Source organism: Notechis scutatus, chromosome 10 (genome assembly GCF_049901735.1).
Source record: "Notechis scutatus isolate UNSWTSFEM ecotype Mainland chromosome 10, rNotScu1.2, whole genome shotgun sequence".
NCBI lineage: Eukaryota > Metazoa > Chordata > Lepidosauria > Squamata > Elapidae > Notechis > Notechis scutatus.
Window position 1 is genome coordinate 1,141,987 of NC_142018.1, and position 14,955 is coordinate 1,156,941.

At 43.0% G+C, this 14,955-nt stretch overlaps 1 protein-coding gene across 2 annotated transcripts in view; it reads right to left on the reverse strand.

Annotated features, from left to right (window-relative positions):
* Nucleotides 1-14,955, reverse strand: part of TRPC5 (transient receptor potential cation channel subfamily C member 5) — a 307,824-nt gene that overhangs the window by 74,398 nt on the left and 218,471 nt on the right. For both annotated transcript variants that reach the window (XM_087971942.1, XM_026678562.2), the window contains exon 5: nt 5,477-5,616. In XM_087971942.1, the coding sequence (XP_087828068.1) occupies nt 5,477-5,616 (140 nt within the window). The remainder of the gene's footprint in view (nt 1-5,476; nt 5,617-14,955) is intronic.

The following is a 14,955-nucleotide window of genomic DNA, read 5'->3' on the forward strand; positions in this document are numbered from 1 at the left end:
ATGGTGCATACCTTGAAGTATCATTGAATTTTCCTCACAAAAGGTACAAAATATTTTCAATGTCTAAGAAAGAGCATCTAAGAATATTTTGGTCATCTATACTGAATAGTCAGGAAAATCAGTAAAGAACTGTGTGGCTAAGGCTTATTTCTAGAGCTAAGCGAGAAAAGAAAAAGAGTCCATTGAAAATATCCTTTTAGGCATCAAAATCCTAAGAAGTTATACATATTCTAATAATTATAATTAGAATCAAACTGGGAGTAGGGGAAGCAAACCAAATCAGAGAGGCTTCAGGGTAGAAATCTGCTAAAATATAATAATGTTAATTCTGTATGGAGCATCCTTCAAGAGGGCTCTCAAGAGCAGAGAATTCCAAAAGCTGGAGGCCAACTTTGGAGAAAGTCCTATTAGAAATGGTATAATTGCTATTTTCTCCTGGTTTCACTTCTTGCCCAAGAAAAAGTCTCCAAGGGAAAGACAAATGCAATTAAAAGCATTTATTATTGCAAGTTCAGGTTTTCTCAGTTTGGCCACCAGCTGTGGTGGAATGTAATCCTGAATGGCAGGAGGAATGAGCTTTTTCTCAGAGGGCAAAGAGACAGCAGGAGCTTGGAATTTCTGGTAAGCAGGAAGAGAGCAAAGACTTCCTAGTAATTCACAGAGTGCAAATAGTTGCTTTAGTCTGGCAAGATTCTGTCTGTATAAACAACATAAAGAAACAACTCAGGAATAACTCCCTGTGTCGTTCCTGGTTCTTGATCCTGACGCTAGCAATGGTAACCATCAATGCCATCAAAAACAATTTAATCATATTCTCCTTTTTTCCATTGTCATTCATTAGTGACAGTGGGTCTCTTTAAGACTGGCAAAGACCCAACATTTTAAGAATTTGTGAACAAGAATGGACTTAGAGTTTTCATTCTGCTACCCCCACCCTCTCTGTTCTTCTTTGGAAAATTCCTGAAATACCCACCAACAACAACTAAGTCTTCCTGGATGAGGAATTCTGGAAGTCCACAAGTCTTAAAGTTGGCAAGTTTGGAGATCCCTGGTCTAGACAAACACAAACTTTCTAAAGTTGAAAATAAAGTATCCTTGGGGACTTCAATCAGATGTCAGTGATGATGAAACAATTGGACCTCCATCATAGTACTTGGGCTTTGGAACTTTTTCTCCCAGAGTATAAAAAAGAAAGAAAAAAAATCAAAATTCCTTGTCTCTCAGTTTAACAATGGTTTCTTGAATCTATCTAATTACTAGAATATAATTGCAAGCTAATTGCATTGCCCTAAATGTTGTGATACATGTTTAAGCTCAACCAATTTGTACAAAAAATGAGAAACATGTGTTAGGTGAGCTTATACAATATGTTATATTAGGGCAAATAGCTCCTCCCCAAAATATATTCTAGGACACAAAAAAACCTACATTAAAAGAAATAAACAGGAAAAATGCTTGTAGATTTTTGTGCTCCGCTCTCTCTCTTTTAAAATTCAAACTGCTGCTGAAATAATAGGGAAAAAGGGAAGGTTGGAGGAAAATGATAAATTAAATTCAGTCAAATATGATTAAATATGCTTTGCTAAATAACCCACAAACAGCTGGGTTCACACTGTGCACTAAGCCAAAAACCTAACTAAGCATTCTGTGGTTTAGGACAATGGCTGAATCTGGGGTATCTTGCTTTTCTTGGTAGAATCCTAAGAGAAAGTTGGGCCAAAAAAAAAGGTTTCACCAACCCAATATTGTCCATGAGAGCAATTCAGTGCTTCAGTTTAATCTCCCAATGCTGCTTCCCTATGCACTAACACACTTTCAGACACTGTATTGGATTATTCCATTGCCTTATTGTCCAACTAGACTGGTCTCCTTGCATTAGGTGTAGAGATCTTCCAACTTCTGCCCCTTCTACATGCAAGCCATTCTGAATTCTCACTAAACAAGATTCCCTGAGAATTATAAATTAAGCTCATGGAATTACAATGAAATCTAGATACTCGTATTAGTCACCTTTTCCTTAATTCTTCCTAATCACATGATCCCAGGATGGTACAACTGTAACAAATACATGCTTATTGCCAGCTGCCCAAATTTTAATCAAGTCATTATGGAGATGGTTGTAAATGTGACGACCAGTTGTGAGTTGTTGTTTTTATTGTCATGGTAGCTTTAAACAGTCACTGAACAAATGTCCCAAAAATGCTTTTTCCAAAAAGCAACTGGAGTTTCTTGATTTTTTTTCCTTTGAAAACATTTCACTTCTCATCCAAGTCTTTTCAATTTCTTGGTTCAATCAGAACTGGATATTACAAAAAACTCAGGATAATTGCTTGAACCAGAAATGAAGTTTGTTTGACAGGAAGACAGCAAGTAGACAGACATCAATCAAATGCAGCCACTCAGAAAGGATCATTCTCTTGCTATGTAGATGATCTTTGACTTACAACCACAATTGAATCCAAACTTCCTATTGCTAAGTGAGACATTTGTTAAGTGAGTTTTGGCCCAATTTATTATTTTTCTTGCCATAGTTGTCAAGTGAATTTGGCTTCCTCATTGACTTTGCTTGTCAGAAGGTCGCAAAAGGTGATCACGAGACCTCAACCCTCAACCCTTGCAACCCTCATAAATATGAGTCAGTTGCCAGATATCTGAATTTTCATCACATCACCACATGGATGCTGCAAAGGTCATAACTGTGAAAAACGGTCATAAGTCACATTTTGTAATGCTGTTGTAATTTCAAATGCCCACTAAAAGGACTGTTGTAAGTTGAGGACTACCTGTACTTTAAAAATAGTTATTTTCACAAAGAGGTCCTTGTATTGTTTTTAGAAAGTGTGCAAACTTCACTTGCCTTCAAAGGATTACTGGAAAGCACATTGGGTTCAGTACAGAGGAACTGCAGCTTGGTCCCCAATGAGATTTTCCAATCTTTACCTTTTATGAATGAAGATGGTGACCTCACAGTGCAGGTTGTATAAGGAAATCAATGACAGAAATAAAGAACTATTAATATCTACAGGGGATTCTCTTATTTAGTTAAGTTGCTGATAGTGGACAATTGAAGCTTTGTAAAGTCCAGTTGCCTTTTGGTGGGGGAAAACCACTTTTGGGACAACCATGCCCTGGATGATAGAGAATCTCCATAGACATTCTCTGAACAAATGGTTGTAAGTCCAGGACTATCTGTCATGGATGGGAAATAATGACTTTGGGTAATCCCTGCTTACTTTAGTAATAACCACCCCCTCCCAAAGTTTTTGGAATACATTTTATAGGGAAGCAAGTTTGGCATTTATTCTATTAATTTTTTGGCACCAAAGATGCTTCGATGGTGTATTTTTTATTTCCTTTCACATTGCAATGTAGTCTTCATTTAATGTTATTTCTGCTGATTTAGTTTCTCTGGTCCAGTGGCTGTTTACAGTATATTGATTGTTTTTTCACTGGATTTCAAACATGAGTTTTATATTCTTTTATGCATTAATAAGCAGGGTCACAAAACTTGTTTTGCGAAGACACATCCAAACTCTTCAATAACTAAACAGAGGAACAGCAACACAACATCTGAACTTGGTGCGAGCCAAAGAGCCCAACTCAAACAGCATTTATAGTCATGGTTTGTTTGAAGAACTGTTCCTAAACCAGGGTAATTCTTCTTCTTCAATGTCTACATAAAACTTTTAACTGAGAGAATGAAGCCACTTTCTTAGATTTGTCATTGGTCAAAAATAAGTTACTATCGATACATGTTTCTGGTAGTAGCCCACATGCCAGCAGATGGGCCAGACTGTTTCTCCACGTTCACATAGGGTATTGTGATCTGTTAAGAGCTGCCACTTTAGCATATTGGTTTTAATTTAAGCACTCTGACTCTCAATCTGTTCAGGGTCCTCCAGGTAGTATAAGGGAAGTCAGATCCTTCAACCATATCCTCCTTTAATGTTATTCCTTCCTCAATGGTCTCCTTCCTCTTTCTTTTAATTCGGTTTTATTCTTGTGTACCCTCAAGAACTTTTGTTCTTGCCATAAAGCTGTTCCTAAGTCTGAGTCGGCAGGCTTGGACTTATGTCTGTTCAGAGGATGTCAAGGGCCATTCTCTTGCTTAGTTCTCTTAGCATCTGCTGCTACTTCTCTCCTGATCTTAGGTGGGGCAAACCAGGGTAAACTTAGGGTAGTAACAATGCATCAAAATGCTACCCTGAAAGAAGTTAAAACTAAGAAAATATATGGATTTGCATCAGAAGGAGAAGAGCCAAAAGCATTTGCAGAGGTTCTCTGTAAGAACTATTTCCTTTAAGGGCCATAGAGATAGATCTAAGACAACTTGCCATAGCCAACTAAACACAGCCATCTCTCCATGGCCATCTTGCTGTGAGACAATTCACCACAGACAATTCCACACAGGATAACCAAGGCTGGGATATGACAGGGTTAACTACCGGTTCGGGATTTACGAGCTTCCCTGCATGCTGTGAGCCGCGCGCCTGTAAATCGTCATCAGCATGCTGTGTGCAGAGATGCAGCCTTTGAAACAGCCCTCTTTTCCTGCTTTTTTAACTGCAGCTGTGCCTCGTTCGGCAGCTGAAGTTGAAAAATCAGGAAATAAAGATCAGGTAAGAGCCCGGATGGGCAGGTGGGCAAAAACATCAGCAGACATAGAACCGGTTCTATGTCTGCTGCTCTTCAGAGCTACCAGTTCTACAGAGGTGGACAGAACCGGTAGAAACCCACCCCTGAGGATAATTCAAGGCAATCAATGTTATCCACCACTGTTTCTTCAAATTATTTCCATTGACAAAAATCAAAATAACGTCAAAGGAACTGGCTAATAACACTTACCATGTTGATTTATCCCGCATGGAATTGTCCATGGTGAGTTGTCCTGCAATGGATTGGCTGCAGCAAAATGGCCACAGTGAGTTGGCCGTGGCAAGTTAGCCATGGTGAATCGTCCCATTCTTCACAAAGGGATGCAACAGAGCCATGGGTGCACATTTTCTTATCCATAGTAAAACTGTCCAAAAAACATTTTCCTATTTATTTTCTCTGCAAACAGCTTACATTTTTCATCCTCTACTTTTCCATTTGCCTTACAATAGATTTCTCTTTTGTTTGTATCTATTTGAATTTATTTTATTCCTGTGTGTCATCCCTGTTTCCTGCTATTTTTCACTTGGGTTTTTTAAAGGAAGCTGGGGAAACTAAGCAAATAGCAGAACACCTGAGAGATGACTGCACAATGAAAGACAACACACTTACATACATATGCGCGCGTGCGCACACACACACACACATGCACACACGTCTAAGAGCAAAGCTAAATGCCAATGTGCTTAGGGTTTTGCAGAAATTTCCTTCAGCTTTTTGGAGAGGAATAAGAACTCCAAAGCAATTTCCTTGTCATTTAACAGAAGAATTATAAAAAAAAGTAATGCAGAAGAAATATATGCACTGCATTCATTTACAGTACCTTGACATAGGCGACAATTTTCAGAGAAATGGTTGCTAAGTAGAGAGAGTTCATTGCAAAATCCATCAGGTTCCACCAGTCATGCACGTATTCGTTAAAGCCGCCATCCCACATTTCTTTGATTTCTCCCCAAATAAAACCTGTAAGGGGGGGAGGGGAAGGGGAAAAGACAACTTTCAATTCTCTTAAGCCACTGTTATTGGGCACCATAGCAGAACACATTAGAAAAGTTAATTAAAACATACTGGAAACAACAGGGAAACACCAAATTCCATCCTGGGTTTTTCTTTATTAATTTATTTATTTCATAAGTGAGAATAAACAGATAAACAGAAAATGAACATCCAATACTAACAATGAGAAAAAAAATTATTGTGCACGGAAAAAAAAACCCAAAACAAATGTCAAAAATTGATCTAACATTGAACATTAAAAAACCCACCCTGGCTGGATGCTGAAAAGTAAATAAATAAACCTTATAGGTTCTTTCCCACTTACATAATGGGTCAATACATAGTTATGAGCTTTCCCATCCTCATTTAACCAAAATATTATATTAAATAAACAAATATTCCAAATGAGTCTCTGTCTAATAATTAAATCGACCCAACATTTAATCATAATATATATGTAAAACAAACCAATTAACGGTTACCCCAAACATTATACTAATTTTGAAATCCCTGTTAAACTATCTATTATTGTATTTAACATGTAGAAAGTCCACAAACAGCTTCCAATCCTTTATAAAGTTGTCTAGTCCATTGTCTGTAATCAAGGCAGTTAATTTTGTCATCTCTCATAATTCAGTCAATTTTAAAATCTACTCTAAAATCCTTAAAATATGTTCTGTTTTTCGCCGCTCTTTCATACTATTCAAAGGTGCTTTTTCAAGAGGCAACTACTTTCTTGTTTTTCTTTGAAGACATTTTGCTTCTCATCTAAGAAGCTTCTTGGATGAGACACAAAATGATTTCAAAGGAAACCAAAAAAGCCCAGCCGTCTCTTGAAAAAGCACCTTTGGGACAGCCATGACCTGGATGACTGAGAATCTCCATAGACTCTTCCATCCTATTTTTCTATCAAACACAACAGGATTGCTTCCAAAACTGATTATTACAAGGATGTAAATAATATGGCTTGAAATGGAAGGGACAGGCTATGTCTTCAACCAGAGAAAAGATGGATGGTCACTTTGGATGGTTGGATGGATGGTTTGATTCATTTGTATCAAGATAAAAGTTTAAAAAATTAAAAAATAAGTCTGCAGAAGTTCTGTGCAACTTTTCAAAGAGAGAAATCTTGTTTTTGCTTAATAAGTGATTCATCTTAGCAATGGTTCCTTTACCCTTTCGATCTCTGTGCAAGCATAAGCTTTGATTTTTCATTTTTTCTACAGATAATCCTCAATTTACAATAGTTTGTTTAGTGACCTTTTGAAATTACAACTGTTAAGTTGCAGGAATGAGACTCAGGACACCAGCATGATTGTCAATTGTTTTTACTTCCTCCTAGGACTGAGCGCCTGAAGAAACAGCAGCAGCCCTTTTTATCGTTGGGCTTGCGACTGTGGCCAGTGACAGCTCTTCAAATTTCCTGCCGCCACGGACCGACCAATTACAGGTAAGTATGCTAATACATAACAATACATAACACCCCTCCCCACCTGGTCCGGTTCAACCAATCAGAGGCTCGCCTACTGTAATGATGTAGGCGGGGCTTTTATGGGTTCTACTGGACCTACGCAGCTCAGTCTCCATTTGGCTCCTGGACTGCTCGGATGGATCTGTTGTTCCTCCCGTTCATCTTCTTGGAACGTCCTGGAAGGTTGAGTCGGCCATGCTGCTCCCGCCAGGAATTTCCTGGCTGGTTGAGTCAGCCTGGCCACTCCCACCAGGGAATGCTTCGCCGCTATCCTTCTGGACCTGTTCCCGTCTTCCCGACCTGTCTTCTTCCCTGGTCTCAGGTACGTGTTTGCATTTCCCAACCGGGCTTAGTGTTTCTCTTGCTCGTGGAGGGTCTCCCCCTCCCTTCCTACTTGTGTTTTGTCTGTTTGAGTGGTCTCCCCCCTCTTCTCTGGTTGTGTTTTGCTTGTTTGAGGGGGTCTCCCCACTCCCCGATGTTTATTTTTGAGGGGTCTCCCACTCCTTCCCTGGGTTTGTTTTGTTTGTTTGAGGGGTCTCCCCCCTCTTCTGAGGTTTTGTTTGGGTCACCCTTTGTGACTCTAGATCTGAGCTGGTCAATGTGCCTCCTCCAGCTTCTTCCATCCACGGTGTCTACCCTGTACGAATGGGGTCCAGTTATCTGAGTTACTTTTGCTTTTTTGGTATCCAGAGTGGTTCTCCTGTGAGATTTTTTGCACATACTGGGTCCCGTTTGAAATATGCGGCAATTACTGGAGGAGTCTGCTGGTTTTTCTGGGCTATATAGGTGTGATCTTAGTTTCTTCCCCATTAGTAACTCTGCTGGGCTTTTATTTGTTGTGGCACTGGGTGTCATGTGCTGAATGCTTAGTAGCTTATTTATCTTTTCTTGTGTGTCCCCAGGCCCCAGCTTTTGTAATGTTTCCTTTGTGTAACGTACCATGCATTCCACCCGTCCGTTCATGGCTGGGTGTCCTGGCGCTTATCCCCTGTTGTGCTAGAAATCCCTCGAATGTTGTTGCCGTGAATTATAGCCTGTTGTCAGATACAATTAAATCCGGCAATCCATGTGTTGCAAAAAGTTTCCTGAGCTGTCTAATGACAGCTTCTGTTGTGGTGGAGTGCATGATGCTTACCTCTAGCCATTTGGAGTAAGCATCTATGACTATTAGAAATGTGTGTCCTTTGGTTGGGCCTGCAAAATCAATGTGTAATCTTGACCATGGTCCCCTTGGTGTTTCCCATTCATGTTTTGGTGCTGTGGAGGGTGTTGGCCTCGATTCCTGGCAGCTTTTACACGTTGCCACCCAATCCCCTATTTCCTTATCCATCCCTGGCATAACTCCTTGCCAGGGCTTTCATTTTTACAATACCCGGGTGTCCCTCATGTAACAATTCTAGTATGTGTTTCCTATAATTGTCTGGTATGACCACCCGATCCCCCCATAGTACGCACCCCTTAAGCATTGAGAGTTCTGTTTGTCTATTCCGGAACGGTTTGGCAGTCTTGTCGATCTCAGTTTCTGGCCAGCCTTTTCCTACCCAATTTAAAATCCGCATCAGGTTTTTGTCTCTAGCTGTTTTCCTAGCGATGTCTGCTGCCATTATGGGTAGGTTTTCTAATGTCTCTATTTGAAGGGTTGATGTGGTTGGTGCTGGGTCGTCTTCTATGTCAGGTAGAGGGCAACGGCTAAGCGCGTCAGCATGATTTATGTCCTTTCTGGGTCGGTAGGTCAATTTGTAGTTGTAGGCAGCCAGGAATTCCGACCACCACGTCATTCATGGTGACAATATATTAGGTGTAGCTTTGTTTCCTGCGATGATGCCCAGAAGTGGCTTGTGGTCTGTGACTAGTGTGAAAGTTCTCCCATAGAAATATTCGTGGAAACGTTTTATTCCAGTGACAGCGGCCAATGCCTCTTTGTCTAGTTGACTGTAGTTCCGCTCCAGCTTTGACAGAGTCTTTGAATAGAAGGCTATGGGTGCTTCTTTCCCATCTGGTAATACGTGGCTGAGTATAGCGCTGACGCCGAAAGGTGATGCATCGCAGGTTAGTGTTATTGGAAGTGTTTCGCTGTATTGTATTAGTACGTGGTCTGATGCGATCAAGTTTTCTATCTCCTGGAATGCCGTTTCTTCTCATTGCCCCCAGGCCCAGGTTGCTTTCTTGTCAAGCAACCTGTGTAATGGTTCCGCAATGGTTGCTTTCTGTGGTAGGAATATATTATAAAAGTTAATGAGTACTAAGAAAGCTTGCACATCAGTTTTATTTGTGGGTCTGGGGGCTTCCTTGATTGCTCTGACTTTATTTTCCATGGGGTGGATTCCTTCACTGTCTATAAGGTATCTTAGGAATTCAACTTTGCCGGTGGCTAATTGGCACTTCTGCTTTTTTACTTTTAGTCCCGCCTCCTTGAATTTGTCTAGGACTTCCCTTAGGCAGTCACACAGTTATTCTTTGTTCTTGGCTGATACCAGGACATCATCAAAGTATGATACCACCCCTTTTATCCTTTGCAATAGGCATTCCATTAAGCTCTGGAACACCCCTGGGGTGATGCTGACGCCAAATTATAGTCTGTTGCATTTGAATGCCCCCCTGTGTGTCACGATTGTCTGGGCTTCCGTTGTTTCGGGGTCAAGGGGCAACTGTTGGTACGCCTGTGTGAGGTCTAGTTTCACAAAGAAGCCCCCCCCCAAGGGAATGTAATAGATGCTGTACCACTGGAACTGGGTAAGCGCTTTGTTGTAGCACGTAGTTAAGGGTTGCTTTGTAGTCCCCGCAGATGTGCAACGACCCATCAGGTTTAATTGTTGTAACAATTGGGGTTTCCCACTTTGCGTGGTCAATTGGTTCTAAAACGCCTTGTGCGATGAGTTTATCCAATTGCTCATCGATTTTTGGTTTTAGTGCGAAAGGAACCAGCCTCGCCTTTAGTCTTATAGGGGCTATGTTTGGGTTTAGACTAAAGGGAATTGGGGACCTCCGGTACTTACCCAGTTCTCCGTCGAACACGTCCCGGAATTCTTCCATCAGGTCTTCCCATTCTGCCTCGGTGATGATGTTTATCCCTGTGACTTCGATTCCTAATGGTGCAAACCATTCGAGTCCCAATAGGCTAGGTTGGTTCCGGTCGACTATGGTTAGTGAAAGGACTCTGGTGTATTTTTTGAATGTTCCTTTGAATTGTCCAGTACCTTCCTACGGGGATTTTGTTCCTCTGGTAGTCTTTCAGCGTTAGTGTTTGTCTTTCGAGTCCTTCCCGGCTTATGTCTGGTAACAGTCTTTTTATGGTGTCCCACGATACCATTGATAATTATGAGCCTGAGTCCACTTCCATCTGGCACCGCTGGCCTTCTATTGTGACCTGGACATATACTTTCCTGGCGTTTGTTGTGTTGGAGTGTCTGATTGTCACCGTTTGGTGTGTTTCCTCTCTTCCATTGCTTGTCTCTTTCCCTCGCCTGTTTCTGTTGTCTTGGTTCCAGCGGCTCCCTGTTTGTCTCTCCCTGTGTGTGTGTGTGTGTGTGTGTGTGTGTGTTCCATCTTTGTCTAGGGCCGTAGTTTTTTCTTGCTTGGCATGCCCTAGCAATAAGTCCCCGCCATTCACAATGTTTGCAGATTGCATCTAGGAAACAGCACTTGGAACATGGATGGTTCCCTTCGCAACCGGCACAACGAAATTCCTTCCTTTTTCCATTCTGGTCCCTTCTGCCCTGTTCTGACTGGAGTTGATTTACCCCTTCTTCTTCCTCGTTGTCTTCCGATGGGGACTCGATGTCCTTGTGGTGGGTTGTGGTGGTGTTTTTTGGGGTTTCTGGTGGTGCTTGGTTCATTTTCCGCATGGTGGCCACCGATTTCTGCATTGCTTCTGCTGCGGTAGCTTCTTCTATTGTTTCTGTTATTTTGGGTTTTGTTAATAATCGACCTTGGAGTGTAAGATCTCTCAGTCCCAGGACCACTCGGTCTCTCATGGCTTCATCCATGTTTAGGAATTCGCACGCTCCAGCAATGTCCCTCAGCATTTCAACGAAATCGCCGATGCTCTCGCCTTCTTTTTGGTTGCGCCGATAAAATTCATGTCTTTTGATGAGGCAGGAAACAGTTGGTGTGTAGTGAGCCCTAAGTATTCTTTCCAGGTCCGGCCAGGCCATTGTTTTCACGTCAGTGGGTGCCGCTAACGCTTTGGCCATCTTAAATACCACGGGACCGTAATGAGTGAGGAAGACGGCTCTCTTCCTGTGTTCGGATATATTGTGGAGGTCGCTCCCTTCGAGGAACATGAAGAATCGGTCGATGTACAATTCCCAGTCTTCAGTTGCTGGATCGACCGGTGCGGGGGGCATGTTGTTTCTGGCCATTTCGTCTCGATGTGTTGCCAGTGTTCATCGGTTGTCACGTGCTCTCTGGTTCCCTTTGTCTCGGTATCCCACCTTCATCGCCAGTGTTAAGTCATGGGAATGAGACTCAGGACTCCAGCATGATTGTCAATTGTTTTTACTTCCTCCTAGGACTGAGCACCAAAGAAACTGTGGCAGCCCTTTTTAAAGTCGGGCTGCTTGTGGCTGTGGCCAGTGACAGCTCTTCAAATTTCCCGCTGCCATGGACCGACCAATTAGAGGTAAGTATGCTGATACATAACAACAACGGCATTGAAAAAAGTGACTTATTACAATTTTTACACTTATGACCATTGCAGTACCCCCATGGTCACATGATCAAAATTCAGACACTTGGCAACTGACTCATATGTCAGCGTTCCAGAAAAACAAACTCCAACACCACAACTCCAAGACAGGCATTTTCTCAAAGTTCCATTTTATTAGAGTTGTCAAACTGGAACATCTGGGAAAAACCAAATCTGAGAGTTCCAGGTTTTCCCTCAATAATTGAAAGTCAAAGACCCATCCCCTGCACCCCTCAGTCCATACTATGGTCCAATCACCATCCATCCTAAGTGGAGACAATCCTCTAACCACTCCTCAACCAGGTGCAGGGTGACATGACCTTGACTGAAAACAAGAATGCTATTATGTGTAACTACATACATTCTATGAAATCCCCCCTCCCAATTTCCCAGGCACTGGAATGTAGCAGCATGGATGCTTCTGGTGCTAATATAGGTTCCAAGGCTGACATCATACTTATGATAGATGCAGTCTCCCAGAGTAATGTGATCCCCTTTTGTGACAAGCAAAGTCAACGAGGAAGCCAGATTCACTTAACAACTGTATTACTAACTTAACCAGTGCAGTAATTTACTTAAAAATGTGCCAAGAAAGATCATGACACGGGGCAAAACTCACTTAATAAATGTCACACTTAGCAAAAGATTGTCAGCTCAATTGTGGTCGTTAGTCAAAGACTATCTGTATTAAGATCTGCTAGCCATGCAGTAATTGAAAACATTTTAGTCTGGGGAGGCTGACTTCTAAAACTGAGTTTCATCCCTATCCTGGATTTTGTGTGGCCAAGGTTTAGGGTTAGGGTTAGAAAATTTCTCCTTATTTCTACACTGAATCTCTCTTTGTTCAGTTTCCATATATTGTTCCTTGTCTGGCCTTTAGGTCCTTTGGAAAATAGGTTGAACCCCTCCTCTCTGTGACAGCCCCTGAAATATTAGAACACTGCTATCATGTCACCCCTCATCCTTCTCATCACTAGACTAGCCATGCCCCGTCCTGCAACTGTTTATCATGTTTTAGCCTCCAGTTCCCTTATCATATTGGTTGCTCTTCTCTGCATTCTTTCTAGAGTCTCAACATCTTTTTTATAGTGTGGTGACCAAAACTGGATGCAGTATTCTAGGTATGGTTTTACTAAGGCTTTGTAGAGTGGTACCGTGTTTCTCCAACAATACGCCCCCCCCCCCCAATAGGAAGACCCAGCATGTTTTCTAGGCATAAAATGAAATTAAGCCCCTCCCTCCCAAATTTAGGCCTATTTTAAAACATGCGAAATTGGGGGGGGGGGGAAGGCAGGGGGGAACTTGCCATTAGGAGCACCCCGTGGGCAGCTACACCTCGCCATCAGCTGCTCCTAACAGCTGATCATGGTGGAGCGCAGAGGGCTCCCTACCCCCACCAAGTGCCTTTGCTGCAGACCTGGGTCAGCAGGCAGGCGGCGTCGGCGTGGATGTCCGCCGGCAGCGTTTCAGCCACTTCTCAGGCTTCCATAGCTTCCACGGTTCCCACCGGTGCTGGCGCCTCTCTCACCAGCGCTGTCTCCAACAACAGCATCTGAGTCGCTCCCGCTTTCCCCCCATCCCCGTAACAACAGGGAAAAAAAACATTTTGAGGAACCTGGGAGCACCGTGCGCTGCGTTTTGGTTTAATCCTGAGCAGCTGGGAGGGCATGAGAAGAGCCGAGCGAGCATCTCTGCTGCTGCTACCCTTGGTGCTCCAGCCTCGGGCTCTGCAATTTTCCAAAAGTCACGGTGCACAGCCCATTCCTGCATTCCAAGCGCACCCAGGCCGAGCTGCAGCTGTCCCTCTCTCACCAGCGCCTTCTCCAACAACAGCGGCAGCAGCAGCAGGAACCATGGAAGTTATGGAGGTGGCTCCCCCACCCAAGAAGCGGCTGAAACGCTTCCATGGTTCCCGCCGCTGCTGCCACTGTTGTTGGAGATGGTGCTGGCGAGAGAGAGACAGCTGCAGCTCAGCCTGGGTGTGCTTGGAATGCAGGAACAGGCTGCGCACCGGGACTTTTGGAAACTTGCAGAGCCCAAGGCTGGAGCACCAAAGGTAGCAGCAGCAGAGATGCTCGCTCGGCTCTTCTTACGCCCACCCAGCCGCTCGGGATTAAACCAAAATGCAGCGTGCGGCGCTCCCAGGTATCTCAAAATGTTTTTTTTCCTGTTGTTACAGGGATGGGGGAAAAGCGAGAGCGACTCAGATGCTGTTGTTGGAGACGGCGCTGGCTAGAGAGGCGCCAGCACCGGCAGGAACCGTGGAATCTATGGAGATCTGAGAAGCAGCTGAAACGCTGCCGGCGGACATCCCCACCACCTGCCCACTGACCCGGGTCTGCAGCAAAGGCACTTGGCAGGGATAGGGAGCCCTCCAGGCTCCGCCATGATTGGCCGTTAGGAGTGGCTGGTGGCAAGGCATAGCTGCCCGTGGGGCGCCCTAGGTGAGGGTGCGTGGGGGGGGGAGAAATTAATTCACCCCTGAAAAGACGTTCTAGACATTTTTTCGGGGCTCAAAAAAAAAAAAAAAAAAAGACCTGGCCTTATTATATGAGAAACACAGTATTAGTCCTCACTTGATCTTGATTGTATCCCTCTGTTAATGCAATTTAGGAGTGCATTGGCTTTTTTGGCTGCCACTGCACACTGCTGGCTCATATTTAGCTGGTTTTACACTAAGACTCCAAGATCCCTCTCACAGTTACTGCTGTTAAGCCTGGTTTCACCCAGTCTATATGTGTGCTTTTGGTTTTTCTTGCCAAAGTGTAATTCTTTACTTTTCTCTACACTGAATTTCATTTTGTTAGACAGAGCACAGTATTCAAATTTGTTAAAGAACCATCTGGATCTTGAGCCTATTATCCAACTGAGTATCATCTGAAAATTTGATGAGTTCCCCATCTATTCTTTCATCTAAGTCATTTATGAAGATATTGAACAGAACTGGTCCTAAGATGGAACCTTGTGGTACCCCACTGCTTACTTCCCTTCATGTTGATGTAGTACCATTAAGTTTCATTGAGTACAGTTTGTCAGCCAGTTACAAATCCATCTGGTGGTGATGCTATCTTTCCCACTTTTTTTCTAGCTTACCAAGAAGTAGGTTGTTGTTGTGACTCCGGGTTTGGAATCTGCTCCTTTGGCAGAT